Genomic DNA, 20515 nt, shown 5'->3' on the forward strand with positions numbered 1-20515 from the left:
TATTATCTTTTAATGAATAATCCTGTTGTTGATTTTTCATTGTTATTTACATTCCTCCACATTGCTCTGCACTACTCTGTATTTTGTCCAACACGTTGTGTAATTTCTTGAGTTTACTCTAGACCCAATGCCATCCTAGTTTGATATCATATGCAAATATGGCCAATCAGTATTGGGGTTTATGAATTCGAAGCATTGATGTAAGTTAGAACTAAGCTGAGCTCTGGGTGTTTAGTACAGACCCGTTTTGGCATAAATACTTTAACAAGTATTTGATGTTTTCTAAATCTCAGAAAATTCCTTATGTGTTCACCAAGACCTGTCTCAGATTCCCAAATCTTAAATTTTTCTGTGGACATTTATCATCGTTGCTGTTGGTTGCTAATCCCTCGAAATGGGGATGACGTTTGCCAGGCTTTGGGATTTGTGTATCTTCAGGTGACTCAGCAGATTAACTGTGGAACCACATGAAAGAATTCCATAACCAGGTTGAGGTAGATAGTGAAGAGAGTTGACGCAGTCACACAGCCTTTTATCCAAAGTCGTGCGAAAGCCAAGGTACACAACAGCACAGGACTTTCCACAATCCAGGTGAGTTTTTTTTTCTCAAGAAGTCAGCGGAGGTCAGAATCACAGAACCATAGAATCATAGAACCTTACAGTGCAGAAGGAGGCCGTTCAGCCCATCTAGTCTGCACTGACCACAATCCCACCCAGGCCCTATCCCCATAACCCCCCATACATTTACCTTAGCTAGTCCCCCTGACACTAAGGGACAATTTAGCATGGCCAATCCACCTAACCCGCTCATCTTTGGTCAAGCAGGGTCTTCCCTTTCAGAATCCTTATTAACTGCTGTTTCCTAGGTTATTTTATACAGAATTACCCAATTACTTCTGATAATCAATTCTACTATATTACATATCAAATAGATTGCTTTGCCTGTGTCTATCCTTACGCTTGTTCGAAATGTGCACCATGTTAGCCATGTAATCCACTGGTGTGCCTTCCCCCAATTCACAGTAATCACCCTCTCTCATCTCTTACAGTACTTTGGGTCAATTACCACAAACCTCTGAGAATTCATTAATTAACTTAAGACCTTTTAACCCATCTCACATCTGTGTTTTGCTGAACTGTAAATTAAGCTAAATCAGTTTTCAAGAAATATTTCAAAAATTTCTTCCAAATGCCCAGCAAGAGGGGTAGCAGTTGTACACTGTGATGGCTATCAAAAACAATGATTAGGATTCCATGTACATCTCCCTGCTTTCCAAAGTAATGTGCTCTCCAGCCTCCACAATTCTTTACTTGAGTAGAAACGCCAACTTGGAATATTTATCCTCAACAGCACAGTGAAGACAACTAAAGGTTAACAGTTTAGGCAGAAATTTCTGTTTGTCTCTCTTATGATTGATGTATGTATAGTGTGGATCATACATGGCCTGTTCTGAGAGTGGCTTTAGGCTTGTTGTTAAAGATCTGTCAATGTACAGTACAAAGTCTGACAACACCAGGTTTTAGTCGTACAGTACGCCAGCCTGTGACTTTATCCTGGCAGAATCTGCCATCTCCTGGAAAGATGGAGTACAACAATTACTTATGAAGAAAAATTATAGGCTCCAAATAAAAGATTCAACAATTTAAAGTTAAAGTTTATTTATTAGTGTCACAAGTAGGCTTACATTAACACTACAATGAAGTTACTGTGAAAACTCTCTAGTCGTTGCCCTCCAGCGCCTGTTTGGGTACACTGAGGGAAAATTTAGTAGGGCCAATGTGCCTATTCAGTGCGCCTTTCGGACTGTGGGAGGTAACCGAAGCACCCAGAGGAAACCCATGCAGACACAGGGAGAATGTGCAGACTCCACACAGACAATGAACCTGGATTCCTGGCGCTGTGCTAACCACTGTGCCACTGTGCCACCCACAATTCTTCCCAGATGTGCAGTTTCTGGACCTAATTCATTTCATTTTTTCTGCCAAACAATAAACTAAAGGCATATTGTTTGCTCACTATTAAATGTTAAATAAAGATTTTGGATTTATATTTCTATTTATCACAACACATGCAAATGGGGAAATTTGAACCTGCAGACAGGGAGCTGCTGGGTGATGTTAATGATCTCATTTAAACCCTGCTTTGCCGAAACTGACAAGGATTTTAAAGGAATAGTTTAAGAAGAGCTATCTGTTTCGGCCTCTCTGGATCCAGATCCTTTTATCTATAGCCGGAATGTGCAATTAGATCTTGATTTGCATACTGAAAGGAGGATCCCCACCAGCCTCAGACAGATCTATGACCATTGGCTGAGAAAAGCTTGTGAAAATAAAACACAGCAGGAATAAAACAGAGGCCTCAGCTCAATGTATACCCCCCGCCCCCACGCAGGTCAAGGTATACCCCTCAGGTCATGAATTACCCCTCAGGTTACGGTATACCTCTCAGGTCATGGTATACCCCTCAGGTCATGGTATGCCTGCCCCGGTCACAGTATACCCCCAGGTCACACTATACCCTTCAGGTCACAGTGTACCCCAGGTATACGGTATACCCCTCAAGTCAAGGTATACCCTCAAAGCAACCCTTGGTGGGTGGAGCTGTCAGATGGGGGCACCAAATCTAGTTGTACTTATCCCTTTTTGGTCATTTAATTGACATCTGGTCACTTGCCATTTATTACTTAACACTGTACAACAGAAATGAATGATCAATCTTCAGATGTCCATTTTAGTTCTTCCCTCATTGTGGCACTGGTCATGATGATTTGGTACAACTGTGATACAGCTGACCTGAGAGTGACTGATGCCTGCACTGAATGCCCAACATGTCCTTTTTCTTACCTTAAATCCCACCTTTCACAAAGTCCATAATGATAACGTGTATGTAGTTGCAAATTGCCAGTTTATTACAGCTTCACCTTCCTTTGTATAGTATATTTTGTGATATGCCCCCTTTTCAGGGAGTTTTAAAAGAAGTGAAATATTGTAATATGCTTTTGGGAATCACTATGCACTTCCAGCTATAATCATTTGATTTATATTGAATCTGATAGCTTGTCTCCACTACTGACAGACAGTGAGAATAGAAGCCATTAAAATGAACCCTGCTGTGGACTTCTTCCAAATCGCATCACAGATTTGAGTGGTGTTTTCATTAGTGGTACAAAATGTAGGAGCAAATGTCTAGATGCTCTGAAGTTTGATGATTTTGATAAACCTTATTCGAAATGGGCAGTGACACTGATCAACAGATATAGAAACATAGAAAATATGTGCACGGGTGGGCCATTCAACCCTTCAAGCCTGCACCACCCCGCTTCTGCCTGACCCCTGAGGGGCCCAATTGCCCCCCTTCATTCCAACAGGGTCTCCCGCTAGTTCTTCGAATGTGGAAAGCTACTCTAAATACCGCCAGAATGAAGCATTCCTGGTGGGGTAGAGATTCAATCAGGAATGGTAAGGTCCTAGCAGGTAAGTCAAATGACTTACCTGCCTTCCCGTTGTAGTCTGGTCTCCGACTGTTCTACGGCTCTAGGAGATGTGTCTGCATTCCCGCCTTGCACAAATCCCAGGACAAAGCCAATGATGCACATTTCCCAGCCCAATCCACCAGGAAGGTTGCGGGTTGCAACGGGAGAATCGCTCCCCATGGTTACAAGGAGTCCAAGTCTGGGAATTGAGTATCCAAGGGTATTCAGCATTTTGGAAAGATAGATTGAAAGGAAAAAGAGGTGGTGTAGCAAAATATTGGGATTGAGGGCAGTTAAGTCCCCCGGACCTGATGACCTACACCCTAGGGTATTAAATGAAGTGGTGGCAGAGACAGTGGATCTATTGGTTATAATATTCCAAAATTCTCTGGACACGGGAAAGATCCCAGTGGATTGGGAAAATGCTAATGTAACGTCCTTACTCACAAAGGGAGGGAGGCAAAATGTGGAATATTACAGATCAGTTAGTTTAACATCTGCTGTTGGGAAAGTGTTAGAATCAATTATCAAGGAAGCAATATCAGGACATTTGCAAAGTCAAAACACTATCCATCAGAGACAGCATGGTTTTACAAAGGGCAAATCATGTTTGACTAATTTGCTAGAGTTCTTCGAGGATGTAACAAGCAGAGTGGATATTGGGGATCTTGTAAATGTAGACTGAACTTCTGGGAGGCATTTGATAAACTGCTGCACAAAAGGTTAATTCACAAGGTAAGATCACCTGGGATTAGAAGTAATTTATTAGCTTGGATAGGTGACTGGCTGATGGACAGAAGACAGAGAATTAGGATAAGTGGTTTTTTCAGGATGGCAAGAAGTAATTAGTGGAGTGGGATAGTAAGCTGCAATGAGGAAATAAGAACCTTGCAAATGGATATAGATAGGTTAGGACAGTGGGCCAAAATGTGGCAGATGGAGTTTTGGTCAGAAAAATGGGAAGGTGACCTATTATCTAATTGAGGAGAGACTTCAGGGTGCTCAATGCAGAAGGATCTGGGTGTCCTTGTTCATGAGCCACAGAAAACTAGCATGCAGGTACAGCAGATAATAAAGAAAATGAATGCAGTGTTAACATTTGCAGCTAAAGGTATACAATATAAAGGTAAGGAAGTATTGTTGCAACTACACAAGGCATTGGTAGGCCACACATGGAGCATTGTGCACAGTTTTGGTCCCCTTATTTGAATGAAGATGTAGTGGTATTGGAGGCAGTTCAGAGAAGGTTCGCTAGATTGATTCCAGACGTGAGGAGTTTGTTATATGAAGAGAGATTGAACAGTTTAGAACTAAATTCTCTGGAATTTAGAAGGATGAAAGGCGATCAAATTGAGGTATACAAGATAATAAAAGGTATGGATAAAGTAGAATGTGGAGTGGATGCTTCCTTTTTGGAGCATTCAAGGATGAGAGGTCATAGTCTTAGGGTAAGGGATAGCAAACTTAAAAGAGTTGATGAGAAACTACTTCTCCCTAAGCGGTGTGAATCTGTAGAATTCGCTACGCCAAAGTGTGGTAGGAGCCTGCTGCATTACAGAAGCAGCACAGCAGCATGGGAGAATCGTCCATCCAAATGTTTTGGTTTTGTATTGCAAAGCATTGGAATCTTTTGAAAACTGGATGAGATATTGACTGGCTTGATCATAGAACCGGGAACCAAACAACTTAAATCATTCAATTTCCATTCTTTTTCTGTTCATGCAGATTAATGCAAGAACAAATAGCAACAATGATGGAAAATAGAAGAGTACAATTTGATTGAAACTGAATTTTCTCCCATCTCAGAAAGATACTGAATCAAACAATCATCCATTCCTTGCCCAAAACCTTTAGTGATTCTGACTCTCTCCCAGCTGCCCCAGAAAATGCTTTCAAATTCTCTCTAATATTGAGCATCAGGTTGTGTGGGGTGTGTGTGTGCAGGACAGAGTGGATGGGAACTTGTTCTTCATTGATATCAGTGGTTAAAAATAGAGAGTTTATATTTTGTATTGAGAAGCATATTATACTGAATTGTCACATAATTTATAAATGTTATGGAGAATTATCCAAATATTTATCTGGATGGGTGTAGTCACAATAACACTTGAGAACCTTGAAACCATCTTGGACTGTGCAGTTTGTTTTATTGATGTTCCTGCATCTCGACTCAATATCCATTCCATCTATCAGCAGCACACTGTGGTTGTACATACAATCTCCAGAATATACTAACTCACCAAGGTTACTTCAGTAGTATCTTCTTTTCTGGAGGTCTTTATTGCCAAGAGGATGAATGAAACAATGTCATGGGAAAACCATTATTGCTAATTCCTCTTCCCAGTCACTCACTATCGTGCCTGGATATATATATATTGTTGTCCCTTGTTATTGGTGGATGGATATTCTGGAATTCTTTACTCAATAGCATTATGGGAAATCTACCACCATGACAAATGTAATGGTTTAGGGGAAACATTTTCCTCCTTTCTTGGAGTATCCTACTACGAAGCAGGAACTTAGAAAATTTATGTCACATATGGAAGCCATTCAGTTCATCGTGTCTCTACCGAGATTCAATGCTTTTTAGGGACTGTGCAAGTTTCACAAACAGGATGGCACCAATTTATCCAGCTAAGTGTGGCAGGCACACACCAACAGTGTACAGTTCCTCACACCCACCTGCCCCATGACAGAGGGATCCATGTTGCAGAACATTACTGTGATTGTGTACCAAAGAATTCCCGAGTATCGGGAAATAGGTATTTACCTTAGTCTGGGAGAACATAAGAACATAAGAACATAAGAAATAGGAGCAGGAGTAGGCCATCTAGCCCTTCGGGCCAAGGACTCTTTTTTTTCAAGTGGGCCATGAGTTTTCACACACATGTGGTTGGGCAGCAGGATGTGCAAGTGCAGTTCAGTGTCCTGATATCTTTGTACTGGAACAAATGCTCAGGGAGTTTGCATAGGAAAACAATGGCACCAAAACGCATTACAGGATCCAAGAGTTGGACACTATAATGAGGTGAACTGGACAGGGATCAGGAAGAGCTTCCAGAGAGAGTAGGGGGGATGGGGTGGGGAGGGTGAAGCAAGGAAGGCACCGCAGGGAGGGGATGATCAGGATGATCAAGAACAGACCACCAGTAGGAACCACTGGGGTGAGAAACCACTGGGGAGAGAAGCAAAGAAAGACGGTCCAGCAGCAAGTTTGCTGTTGTTTACAGGGTCAAAGTAGTGACAGATGGGAGAAGCCCTGAAGAGCTGAGAAAAAGCAGAAGAAAGCTAATGACTCTGTGCTGTGGGGCACTGGAGTAAAGGTAACCCTCTGGGGCACTGGTATAATTCTCAGTGAGGTTGAAGAGCTGATGTTGTGCCTGAGAGTTGATGCTGGAGTGTAGGCTTAGGAATCCAGATTGTAGTTTTGAGAGAGAGTGGAAGCCTGGGAGTTGAGCAATTGTTGAGACAATCCAAGCTGGAGTGGCTTAGAGAGAATTTAGAAATTTTGTTTTCAAAACTGAAATGTTTGGATTCCCTTATGCTAGAGACAGAATTTTAATGAGATTGCATAACTCACTGTGAACACTGATACCTGGGTAGGTTGCTGAGAAATCCATGGGATCAGTCTTGGTTGCATCTGCCATCCATTGTGCAACATGGTGTGTTTGATCACAGTTTGCCTGTTAATTCACATGTACCTCATGTTTATTTTGAATGCTAGAGTATATGGTGGATATTGTAAATTGTTTTACTTTTCTGACGCTGTATAATAAAATTGATTTTGTTTGTTCAACAACTGTGGAATCTTGCAGTATTAATTTCTTAGTATGTGCCATGCCTGGGATCTCAAATTTTGTCTACTTTAAGGAAAATATTACAGGTTCCCAACCATATCATACCGAAATGTTAGGGTCTGGTCCAGATTCGTAACGAGTTTCATAATGAAATTCTATCCAATGACACCAAAAGTAGGAATAGTCAGCAGCGGTTGGCTTTCATGTTTACATTAAAGTTTAAAATTTGTTAGTGTCACAAGTAGGCTTACATTAACACTGCAATGAAGTTACTGTCAAAGTCCTCTAATCGCCACACTCCAGTGCCTGTACGGGTACATGGAGGGTGAATTTAGCATGACCAATGTACCTCACCAGCACATCTTTTGAACTGTGGGAGGAAACCAGAGTACCCGGAGGAAACCCACACAGACATGGGAAGAATGTACAACTCCACACAGACAGTGATCCAAGCCAGGAATTGAACCGGGGCCCCTGGCACTGAGGCAGCAGTGTTACCACAGTGCCACCAACTATATGCCACTTGATGGCTTCTACACACAATTATTTGGTCAGAAAGTGGGTCCAACCAATCATTCTAAAGCAGATAACACATTGGAAAGAGGTGATACGACTCCTGGGCACAGCCTGGGAGTTGAATCCTGGTAAAACATTATATGACACATGCGCCCATGTAGCTTATACATTTCTAAACTATTGGGCACTATGTTTTTATTTCTAACAATTACAGAGGCAGAATCGAAACTTGCTTGATTTTGCTGTCTTTGTAAATCAGATTAGAATTAGCATTTATACTTGTAAGGATCGAAGAGTTTTTTAAATATATCTTCATGCGTCTGGGCTGAGAAGTTTGATTAGGAATACATGTGTTCTTTGTAAAGATGAAAAAACCCCCAGAATGAACCATAGGCTTAAATCACAAGCATAGAACATATGTTTTTAATTTAGTGAGATTTTGCTAAAGTATAAATGTGCATTTCATGAACTCAATGACATTTGGCCTTGTAACACAACAATTTATTAAACACCGAACAATGGCTACAGGGAAAACTTAAAAAAAAAGTGTTGCACAGTAGCAACAAATGAAATTTTAATTTGAAACTTTTAAATATTCTTCAAGGCATAAAAGTCCACAGCAAAGTAACATCTCAAGTAAAGCTGTTTAAACCTTTAAGCGCATTACAGGATAGAAATGCTATTAGCAATGTTACCGTATGAATTCATAACATGATCCCATTAAATTTGCCTCTCTCACATTTCAATGGCGGTTACTGCCATAACTGAAATATCAGAGAGAAATCTGGTACAAATATTCATATAATAATGCCAATAGTAATTTTCATTGTTCTTCTGACAGTATTAATATTAACTTGTAACTCAATTCTAATTTGGGTAATAGATGGAGAGTCTCGAAAATTCAGCAAGATTCGGCACATTGGAATCTGTCGTCTTGTCATTCATTTAAAAAGTCTGTAAAATTTAGCGGAAGTACATACTAGGGTTCATTAAGAATTCATTAATTTTCTGAGATATTATATCCAGTTCATTTGTGTTAGCATATTTAAGCAAGTTAAAGCTCTTCACAAAGAAATGTCGGAGATATCTCTGTTGTACACACTTCTGAAGTTTCTTTACCAAGCGCAGGAAGCATTTTTGGAAATTTTTCCAATCTCTAGAGCGTGGATATTTCTCACAGGTCCAAAATAAGAGTGTCTGAGGAGGGGGAAAGTAAGCAGTTAGCATTTTATTCATGAAACACTATTGTTGCCAAGAGCTGATGCATGAGATTTAATCCCTTTAATTGTGAGTTGTTACTTCTGCATTCAACTTACTGACCATCAGAAACTATCTTCAATCTTTCTTCTCATTTAGCATCTGTGTCCTTAGTTCAACAATAATACATTACTGCACAAACTATTTACAACAACCCTAGAAGGAATAATTTGTTGATGTGCTGGGGAGTCTTGAGTCCTGAAGTCTGAAATTCCCCACATGCTGTGGGATTTTTAACTTTGCTTTTGGCCCCTTTTTGTTCAGTCATAGAATCCCTACAGTGCAGAAGAGGCCATTTGGCCCATCAAGTTTGCATCAACTCTGACAGAGCATCTTACCCAGCCACCTCTCCCACCCTTTCCCTGTAATCCCACACATTTACCCTGGCAAATCCCCATTGTCGACACATCCCTGGATGCGAAGGGGCAATTTAACATAGCCAAGCTACTGAACCTGCACATCCTCTGAGGAAACCATTACACCCAAAGAAAACCCAGGCAGACAGAGAGAATGTGCAAACTCCACACAGTCAGACAGCCAAGTCCAGAATTGAACCCGGGTCCCTGGTACAATGAGGGAGCGGGGCCATGCCGCCCATGTCAAGCAATCACTGAGACTGTGGCAAGTGGGGCAGAAGATCTTCCAATCCTGTGGGGGGAGGGATTGAAGGGTGGTGTTCAATCCAGGGGGTTCTGATCCCAAGTGCCCCCACTCAATCCTCTTAAAACGTTCTGGTAAGATGTTCACCTCAGACTCTCTTGCCCAATGGACTGATAATGCTAGCCAGCCACAACTTAATCAATCATTAGTTTTTAAAACCATAGCAGAGAAGCTAAAAGGTAATATCATTCATCTCAGAATAAAACATTTTGTAGCTTACCTCAAATATTTTAAGCCAACCAAAATCAACATTCATTTATACAGCAACTTTAATTACTAAAACATCCTACGGTTCAGAGAAGGTTTACTGCATTAATACCAGTTATAGGTGGCTTGTTGAGGAAGGGTCAGAGAGGTTAGATTTTTATCCACGAGAGTTTACAAATATTAGAGGCAACGTGATCAAAACCTTTAAGATGCTGAGGGGTATTGGATAGGAAGAGGATGTGCCCTCTTGTTGGAGAACCTGGAGGTCACTCATGTAAGACAGAAATGAAGAGATCTCCTTTTCCTCAGAGGATCATGAGTCCCTGGAACTCTCTTCCTCAAAAGGCAGTGGAAACAGAGTTTGAGTACGTTCAAGGCAGAAATAGATAGATTCTTGGTCAGCAAGGGGATGAAAGATTTTCAGGGGTATGCAGGAATGTGGAGTTGAAGTTACAATTAGATTGGCAATGAACTTATTGAATGGCATAGCAGGCTCATGGGGTTGAGTGTCCTACTCCAGCTCCTAATTCGTATGTTCATATGCTTCACAGCAACATTATCCAACAAAATTTAACACCAAGCTATATTAGGACAGATGATCGAAAGCTTGATCAAAGAAGTAAGTTTTAACCTTAAAGGAGAAATGAGAGGAACAGAATTTAGAGGAGGAATTTTAGAACTTCCAGCCTTGGCCATAGGTGCAGTCACCAATGCTAAAAAGTGAATAAAATCGGGGTTGCTCAAGAAGCCAGAACTGAAGTAGTGCTGATATTTCAGAGACATGAGAATAGTAAATTGAGACTTAATAGAAACCAATATAGATCAGCAGGCACACAAGTGATGGGTGAACAGGATTTGATGTACATAGAGTGAACACATTTGTGCATTTTTGTATGTACCTCAGTAATTGTTTCATCAATGAGATGAAGGAAACTGCATGAAGATTAAAAGGCAGATTGGTGTAGACACAACTTCATAACGGAATACTAGCAAAATGCAAAGATGTTGGCCCAGAATCAAAGGCCACTAGAGATCCTTTGTGCTCAATCCTGACTCAGGCATGACTAAAGATCTGAAGGAAGAATTTAGAACTTAGATTCATAAGTTAAGGAAGAAGCAGCAGCGACTAGGCTGCTTCATAGCTGTGATCGTCTTACAATGTGTTTTTAAATCAGCAATTGTATTAAATGTGCCCTTTCAATGGTGGGTCTAGAAGCCATTAGTTAGGTTTCTAAAATAAACTACCATCCTCTATTTCTCTCTAAATTCACTTTGCTAAAACAAAGTGATATAAATGGTATTATAAATCATCTGCTTTGTAAGCCAGGTCACATTAGTTACCTGTAAATGGTAGGATGTGATGACTGGTTTATTTCCAGGGCACCAGTAGTCTTCTTTCAGCTTTCTTATAACCTGTAAACACCTTAGACGGCAGCCTTCATCTTCATCCATATCCTCTAATAGCTCCCTCTCCGCACGTGTGAATGAGAGCTGCCAGTGGTAATTCGATCTGGCTAATAAATTATATCCAAAAGACTGCCAAGATAGAAAGCATTGGGTATTAAATAACAGATTGCTAATAGATATACTAAACACATTCTACCGTCCCAATATGAGCGTTTTAACTTCTCTTTCCCGATGGATTTACTCCCAAGAACAGAAATCTGATATGCCATTTGAGTAAATGTACACCAGAGGAACAGTTAAGAGGTTTTGGGCTGAAATTTTGTTTCAGGGTCCTAAAAATCAAAGCCCGGGCTGAATTCCAGATCAAGAATCTGAATCGCCGGCAGTGGGATCCAGGAAATGATTTTCAAGAAGTGGCCACCCATTCTAATCAAGTAGGGACAGTGGTAGGGTTGCAAAGGCTGGACTGAAAGATCAGAAGACCTAATATCAGAGGTGGAAGCAGGCAATCTTGAATTGGTGAAACAGATAGGGAGTTACAAGATGGAGGCACCATGTTGCAAACATTAAAAATACAAAAAGGCCATAGGTGCCAGGCTATCATTGTGGAAGCACAGCCTGCTACAGAGTGGCCAATGCTAGCACCTGTGGCTATAGGCCATATGTTTATTAAGACTTCTGGGGGACTTTATGGAACATTGGACTGCTACCTGGAGGCCACTTCCATCCCTCAGCCAGGTTTCAGCCTCAGCAGGGGGGCTGGAACACTTGTGTCAGCGTCAGCAGTGTGGCTGTAATAGGCCTTTATGGAAGCCTAGCTACAGACCCACATGAGATGTATACCTCTCCCCGCCCACCGCTCCCCCCTCCCAAACCTGACATCTTCATAAATGGCCCAGAGGTGTCAACATGCCGCAAATTGGAACACTGGCTGATGCTAAGAAACTACCAACCCTTCCATCTCTGGTCCCATCTCCACACTCATTTGAATGTTCGAGCCATTGGATAGCATTTTCCAGCTCCATCACACTGGTGTTTTCCGGCAGTGGAGGTAGTTTGCCATTGATTGCTAGCGGGATCTTCCGGCCCCATCAATGTGTATGCCGTTTTGCACGGCTTGTCCATCCCACCACCGGGGAACCTGCTGCAGGAATTGCCTTTGGCGGTGGGACCAGATGATTTGACTGGTGGGGAGCATCGGAAAATCCCACCCATTATCTTCATAGGGATGTGTTTTGAAAGAGGAAATACTGGATTTTGTATTTTTGATTATGGGCTTGACTACTGATAGCTTTAATAGTCCCTTGCTCCTCTTCAGAAGCCACTTCCCCTGATATACAGCCTAGCCAGATTTCAGCTAAAATGGTCTTGCTGTCTTAGTTTTCGATTGCACTGTTACGTCATGGTCTGTGCATCAGACTCAAGATTAAGATTCCAGGGAATAAACTGAAAGAAAGAACAGATGTAACAAATGGAGGAATAGCAAGAGCTTTCGTTTTGGGAGTAGTTGCCAGAATGGGCATTTCTTTCTGATTTCCACTAAAACCTATTTGCTTACTCTGGCTACAAAGTCTGCCATAAATCAACATAATAGACTGTGTTTTAAAACACAATTTAAATAAAAGATGCAGTGAAAGATATTCCTTTATATATTCAAGTGTGATGTCTTACTGCAGTTCAGTGCATACAAATGAAAGTAGATTATCCCAAAAAAAAAGGATTTTTAAATAGACTGCACTCTTCCATTATCCTGACTAATTGAACCACCATTGACTCAATTCATATTCAGACTGGGGTCAGACAAGGCTGTGTCATTGCACTGATCCCTTTCTCAACCCTCCTTGCTGCAATGTTCCATCTCACCCTCAGCAAGCTTCCCACAGGAGTAGAGCTAAACTATAGAACAAATGGGAATCTGTTCAACCGTCAGGCCAGATACAGGATTGTCCTATCTGCTGTCATTGAACTACAGTGTGCAGATGGTGCTTGGGTCTACGCATATCCAGAGGCCAATCTCCAAGCCATCATCAATACTTTCACTGAGGCATACAAGAGCATAGGCCTTGCACTAAACATCTGTATGTAAAGATCCTCTACCAATCTTTCCCTACCAGACAGCAAAACCCCTCCCCCATGACGAGGCCTTGGACAACATGGGCCACTGTCCATACCTTGGGAGCCTACTGTCAACAAGGGCAGACATTGAAGGTTGTCTTGAATCTCATCGTCTATGTGCCAGCGCAGCTTTTGGTCACCTGAGGGAGGGTGTGTTTAAAATCCAGGACCCCAAACCCAGCATCAAGCTCATGATTTACAAAGCAGTAGCAATACCTGCTCTCCTGCATGACTCAGAGATATGGACTACCAATGTCAATGTTCTTGCTCATGCCAACATCTCTAGCATCGAAGCACTGACCATGCTCAATCATCTCTGCTGGGTGGGCCACATTGCCCACATGCCTGACACAAGACTCCTGAAACAAGCACCCTATTCAGAGCTTCAATTCAGCTAGCAAGGGCAAAGGGAGCACTGCAAGGACACCCTCAAAAGTGCCACATCCCCACCAACACCTGGGAGTCCCTGGCCCAGGATGCCCCAAAGTGGAGGAAAAGCTTCCAGGAAGGCGTCAAACATTGAGTTTCACTACTAGCTATGACTGTAACACTACATTTTGCACTCTCTCCTTTCCTTCTCTATAAATGGCATGCTTTGTCTGTATAGTGCACAAGGAACAATACTTCTCACTGTATACTAATGCATGTGAAAATAATAAATCAATTCAAAGCTGAAGCCAAGTGTCAACAGTGAAAGGAGTGTGTGGCAACCCGGGCATCCCTTCCATCTGTCCCACCGCTGACAAGAGATTACGCATGCACATTGGACTCCTCAGTCACCCGAAAACTCAGCTTTAGTGTGGAGGCAAGTCACTCTGGACTCCAAGGGACTGCCTAAGAAGAATTCTACCACTTATAAATTACTTGATTTTAAAATTACTTTTAAATAAATACAGAAGCATTTCCACATTATATTGGGTAGCGCAGTGAGATTATTTTTAGTTAATTTTAATACTTAATAGGCTATAAAATGTTTCGATTAGCACATCAGCATCCAAAAGAGTCTGTGTTGCATTTGAAGCCTTTGCAATTCAATTCCCTGGCCTGAACCACCTGCAGAATTAATTTCTTCCTACACTGACTCTATTCTCTCTCCCTTTTTCCACTCTCTTGCCACATACATTTGCGATTCTTCTGATGTTCTACGTCATATCAACAATTTTCAGTTTTCTGGCCCTAACCACCTCTCCTATCCCTGACCTTCTATTTCGTTGCACCCCCTCTTAAACAGTATAAAATCCATCACATTTCTTCCTCTCTGTATCTCTGAAGAGTCATACAGACTCCAAATATTAATACAGTGTCTCCCTCCACAGATGCTACCAGACCTGTTGAGATTTTTCAGCATTTTTTGCTCTACAGAGATACAAAAGAACAAAGAACAGTACAGCACAGAAACAGGGCCTTCGGCCTATCTAGACCAACAGCTTATATCCCTGTATTCCTCATCTGTTCATCTATCTATCTAGGTAAGTCTTAAATGTCGCTAACATATCTGCCTCAACCATCTCACTTGGCAGTGCATTCCAGGCGCTCCATGTGTAAAAAGTTTTCCCCGCATATCTCCACTGAACCTTTTTCCCTGCTGAGCTTGAACTTGTGCCCCAACTTCCAACTATCTATACCCCTCATCATTTTATAAAACTTCTATCAGGTGGCTCCTCAGTTTCCATCTTTCCAGGAGAACGATCCTAGTTTATTCCATCTCTCCTCATAGCTGATACCCTCCATACCACGCAACATCTTGGTAAACCTTTTCCATACTTTCTCCAAAGCTTCCATATTTTTCTGGAAGACCAGAATTAGACACAGTATTTCAAATGTGGCCTAATCAATGTTTTGTACAACTGTAACATAATATGCCAACTTTTATACTCAATGCCCGTCCGATGAAGGCAAGCATGCCACATGCTTTCTTCACCACCTTTTCCATTTGTGCTGCCATTTTTAAGGATCCGTGGATGGTACTCCCAAATCTCTCTCTGTGTCTGTGCTCCTGATAGTTCTGCCATTTATTTTATAGCTTCCACTTGAATTGGATCTACCAAAATGCATCACCGCACATTTCAATTTCTCTTTTTTGTCTGTGCAGAAATTAATTTGGGTACATTGCGTGTTCATTTGAACATTATGTATAAATGAATAGTAACAATAAAAACATAGAAAATGACCCCTAGGTCTAACTTTAATTAAAAATATATTAAAAATCTATTCCAATGCATTAAAGTAATCAGTCAGTGAGTCGCATCATGAGTACACATCCTCATCCCTTCATCCAATTCTTGTTAAAGGTCTTCTGAAGGAAGGCACAATAGAGTCCAAGTACTGAATTATCCTTCATCTGAGGGATGTAGTACAAGACAAGAAGTGATTCACATAGTTAATGACACTTCACTTTTGAATTCGTTGACTGATTTCATCAAAAAATTCTGCTTGCCTTTGCTGTCTGGTCCAATATCTCATTACTCCTAAAAATCCTACTTTCCCAACTCCACAGTACTAGAGAGATATCCAAGGAAACACTCTCAACTACAGATATACTGAATATCATGACTGAGAGATCTACTCAAAAAGGTTTTTAATTTTCTGAGGTAGTATCATTGTGAATGTCGCTTGCAATTCCTTCCAATTCAATGTATCATCTGCTTTGATACCAACGTACTTGCACTTATTTTTAGTGTCCAAGTGAATCATCACAGTCACAATATCATTGACTGGCTGAAGTCTTTAACTAGTTCTTTCATCTTGTTTTTGTTCGGTTTAAGGGAATTGTTAACAAACTATTTTGCAAACTGAGTTCCTATAGATTACATCATTATTAATTACGAGGCCCACAAGTACCACCCCATTGCCAGCATACTTCAGGATTGCTATGTTGTTGTGCTCTGATCCGCAATCATTCGGGTAAAGGATGAAAAAGTGACAGTGCATAGCCCTGAGGAGACACAGTAATCATTAATATTGGCTGGGAGTAAATCCCGGAGACTAACACCCATTGGGTCCTGTTGTGAAGAAAAATCACTGATTCAAATTAAGCGAGTAGGATTGACATTAGGGTTACGGTGGTTGCTTGGTGTTAAAAGTGGAAAAGAAAACAACAACGATAGCGTGAACATAGGGCCCAATTTTACCATTGAGTCGCACCCGTTTTCAGGCGCAAAAACATAGTGAAGTCGGGTGTGAGGCCATTAATGTGATCTGCACCCATATCTGTGCAGATGGCCACTTTCCCCAGGCCCAGGAATGGCGGTGATCTGATTGGTGCCCAAAACAGGCGCAATGGTGATTTAAATGCATTTGCATGCGCTTAAATTGAATTAATGAACTGCCCGCCCAATTTTAATCAGCATTTTCCCCTTTACCATTGCATTGGCCAATCTGGAATCGGGCTGAAATGGACATGCTAAATAAAAGCCTGTTTCGGGCACTCTAGCTGCTGAAGAAGTGAGTTCAACACCTCCAATGGCTCTCTGGCTCAAACCGGTGGTGGAGGAAGATGGGTCAGGTCATTCTCTGGTGGGAGTGTGGGAGGAGGGGAAGAGGAAGGCAGAGGTGGGTCAGATGTATCTTTTGGGGGGGGGGTGAGGGGAAGTGGAGTTGATCATTCTTCTGGCGGGGGCGGGTGTGAGGCCGCATTGTTCTCAGGAAGGCAGGGGGGAGATCGGGGCGTGGGTGGGGGGGAAAAGTAAAGCCAAATAGTTTTCTGGGGGTGGATAAGGGGGACAGTGATGCCTGCAGTGGCCATCACTCCTGCTTTTCACTCCCAGGCTGCAGAAAACGGCCTGGGAGCGATCTAACACAGGCGCACTTCTTCAATTTTTTTGTAACTGCGCATGTGCAGTTCAGAGCTCCGATCATTTCGGGCGCATAAGCCCTGCCCACAGTGTGATTCAGACCCGTGACTTTTTTTTTCAGGCTGAGTGCGTATGGGGTTGCCTGAAAACAGTTTTCCAAGTCAGATCTGAATTGCACCCAGATTCAGTACTGAGAATGAAAATGGTAAAATCAGGCCCAAAGTTGCCAAATCTATCCATGTGGTGTTGGATCAAATGGACCAAGTTGAGAACTGTGACAAGGCAGCACAGTAGCACGGTGGTTAGCACTGCTGCATCACTGCGCCAAGGACCCGGGTTCGATTCCTGGCTTGGGTCACTAATTGTGTGGAGTCTGCACGTTCTCTTCTGGGTTTTCTCCCACAGTCCAAAGATGTGTGGGTTAGGTTGATTGGCCATGCTAAGTTACCCTAGCGTTGGGGAATTAGGAGAGTAAATGAGTGGAATTACGGGAATAGAGCTTGGTTGGGACTGTGGTCAGTATAGATTTGATGGGCTGAATGGTCTCCTGTACTGTAGGGATTCTATGATTCTACAATGTTGTCCACTGACTTTGTGAGGTTGAGCAAAATGTGGAACAAGGGGATCTAAAGGATGCGCTTGAAACATTTCATGACTACCAATGCAAGGGCAAATAGATAAAGTCTTATACATGATGACAATTAGTGGAAATGCCCAATAGTGATCAATTATCCTGGAGGCACGGCCAGTTTTGTGGAGCCAAGCTTCAAGGTCAACATTTTCCAAGCCAGCACAAACGATCACTGAAATTCTACAGCTGGGATTTTCTAACTACACTCGCCCCAAGGCTGGAAAATCCCACCCAACATCAACAGACCGTTGCATGATCTATGTCCCGCTTGCTATGATTCCCGTGACAGGTCAGATGGGAAAATTGGATCCTGTGTCTGCTGAGTGTACTTGACACTTAAAATTCTGCAGACAGACAGTAAAGGAAATGTGAGTAAGTGGCCAAGGAGCCCACTGTCAGGCATCTAGCCCTGAGGAGCTGGTTATATTACTGCAAGAAGTCCAATAATTTCACACAAATGGCCAAGGTCAGTGAATATATTTTCAAATGCTGTATCCCAATAACTGCATCACCAGCCATGATACATTGCTCCACGCACCATATTCCCATCATTATCCAATAACAGTCTTTAGCAATCGGAACATATACCCAACATTCATGTGCTCCACCTCACCAAGATGCAAACCTCATATCCATATCTCTTGCTTCCACATATTTCAATCACTCAACCGTAACAGTGATATCAACCTTACACACTGCAATACACCCACCGACAAAGAAGGGAACAGTAAAGGACTAGTGGGGTTTAGGCACGGCCAAATGTCTCCCCCTTGGAGGAGATGGTGCTCAGCATTATTGACAAAACATCTCAGGACTCTGTGGCTGTGTGACTGAGGCAGTGGAAATCTGCCGCTGAGAGTACTGTCTGACCTGAGAGTGTTCAGATACCTGCCACTGTGGCTCAGGCAGTGCCTTGGCATATAAATGCAAAGACAGGCAAAGGCACCTCCAAGGTAAGTACTGAATAAAGATAAGTAATTTAATTTAGTATGTATTAATAAAAGCGTTGCCTGGATAAATTTGTCAGGAATGATTAGCTTGCAGTATCTTTGATTTCAGGAATTTAGCCAAGATGAACAGTGATAGAAAGATGGAATGAGTGGAGCAAAAGCGATTAGGGCAACTGGCCTCTGATGAGACACTAGACAGCCCAACTTTAGCAATGATCTTCCGGGTGCCTTGACCTTTCCTCCCAAGGTGGTCATTGGAAGACTCACCTTGCCCTCAAGATTGACAATCATGTAGGACGCAGCAGTACTTCATAAATGATGAGACATGTGCCAGAGGGCACTGGAGACCAGGCTTCCTTCCAAGCACTGGAGCTGTTGATTCAGAGTGCCAATACTCACAGCATGGTTATCTTTGTAGGAGTGCTGGCCGTGTGGTGGAGAGGACTCATTAATCACGTGTAGGCTGATATATTGTGTGGTGCAGCTACTTGGTGGCTGGAAGACGGCAGGAACAGCTGACTGGTACATGATGGAAGAACCACGATTGCTGTCAGGATAGCAAGAATTTACCAACATGATAGACTGAGCAAGATCTCACACCAACTTCACATAGAGGAACCCTCTGTAGTTATGAAACATCTCCCCATTCAGACAGAAGCCTCACTGCCATGGGTGTTTAGTTGCTGGTTCCTGACATCATTGGGAATTCCCTTATCCTGGAAAGCCAAGTGTCCATCCTTTTGTCTAGTTAGAAAGAACACGATGAAATCCCTTCTCCTGGTTACAGGATCTCTGTCACCTAACTGCTCAACAATGCACAGCAAACAGAGATGTCAGGAATTTGCTGGCTCCAGCTCGGAAGAATCCACTGGTACTGAAACCGAGGACCACCTATGGCTCCAGGTCCGCTTTGAGAAGGTGACATGAACACCTCTTGGCAAACTGTAGCCACCGCAAATGTTGCTTCTGCCTGGGATGGAGGGAGGGAAAGTGGTTTGTGAGGCATACAAGGCCTTCTGTTGAGAGCCTGATTCCTCCTGCCTGTGTGAGCAACTTCTCTCTGCTCCCTCTCTCAATTATAAGAACATAAGAAATAGGAGCAGGAGTAGGCCATCTAGCCCTTCGAGCCTGCCCCGCCATTCAATAAGATCATGGCTGATCTGAAGTGGCTCAGTTCCACTTTCCCGCCCTCTCCCCATAACCCTTAATCCCCTTGTCTGTCAAAAACCTATCTGCCCGTGACTTAAAAATATTTAGCGAGGTAACCTCCACCACTTCAACGGGCAGAGAATTCCAGAGATTCACCACCCTTTGAATGAAGAAGTTCCTCCTCAACTCCGTTCTAAACTGCACCCCTCCCCCCACTAATCTTGAGGCTGTGCCCTCTAGTCCTGCTGTCCTTTCTGAGCGGGAAGAATCTCTGAATTATGCTACAGTCCACAGGGAACTGCAACTCCAGACTTCGTGCTGACAATTAGTTTTCTGCTTGCAGTCCTCGCAGAGCTACACCACTCTTTTCAAAGGTCCAGAACCACTGCCTTCAGACTGAAGAACTTCTGTCAACTCCTCCTTTGACACGGTACACTGCAACAGGAAAAGAAAGTCAAGTGCCCCTCTCCTGAACATTAAACTTCGATTCCTTTAATGGTGATGGTCGGGGCTCCCTTCAACACATGATCAGCAATATGTGCTGACATGACTAAGGTTC

The 20515-nt window shown here is 42.5% G+C and overlaps 1 protein-coding gene across 6 annotated transcripts in view; it reads right to left on the reverse strand.

The window, feature by feature from the left end:
- Positions 1-8224: 8224 nt before the first annotated feature.
- mab21l3 (mab-21-like 3) overlaps positions 8225-20515 on the reverse strand; it is a 48097-nt gene continuing 35806 nt past the window's right edge. For all 6 annotated transcript variants that reach the window (XM_080203785.1, XM_080203782.1, XM_080203784.1 and 3 more), the window contains 2 exons: positions 11252-11446; positions 8225-8983 (listed from right to left, as the gene is read on the reverse strand). In XM_080203785.1, the coding sequence (XP_080059911.1) occupies positions 8750-8983; positions 11252-11446 (429 nt within the window). In that variant the 3' untranslated portion in view covers positions 8225-8749. The remainder of the gene's footprint in view (positions 8984-11251; positions 11447-20515) is intronic.

This window comes from Carcharhinus amblyrhynchos, chromosome 15 (genome assembly GCF_965287045.1).
Source record: "Carcharhinus amblyrhynchos chromosome 15, sCarAmb.v2.hapA, whole genome shotgun sequence".
NCBI lineage: Eukaryota > Metazoa > Chordata > Chondrichthyes > Carcharhiniformes > Carcharhinidae > Carcharhinus > Carcharhinus amblyrhynchos.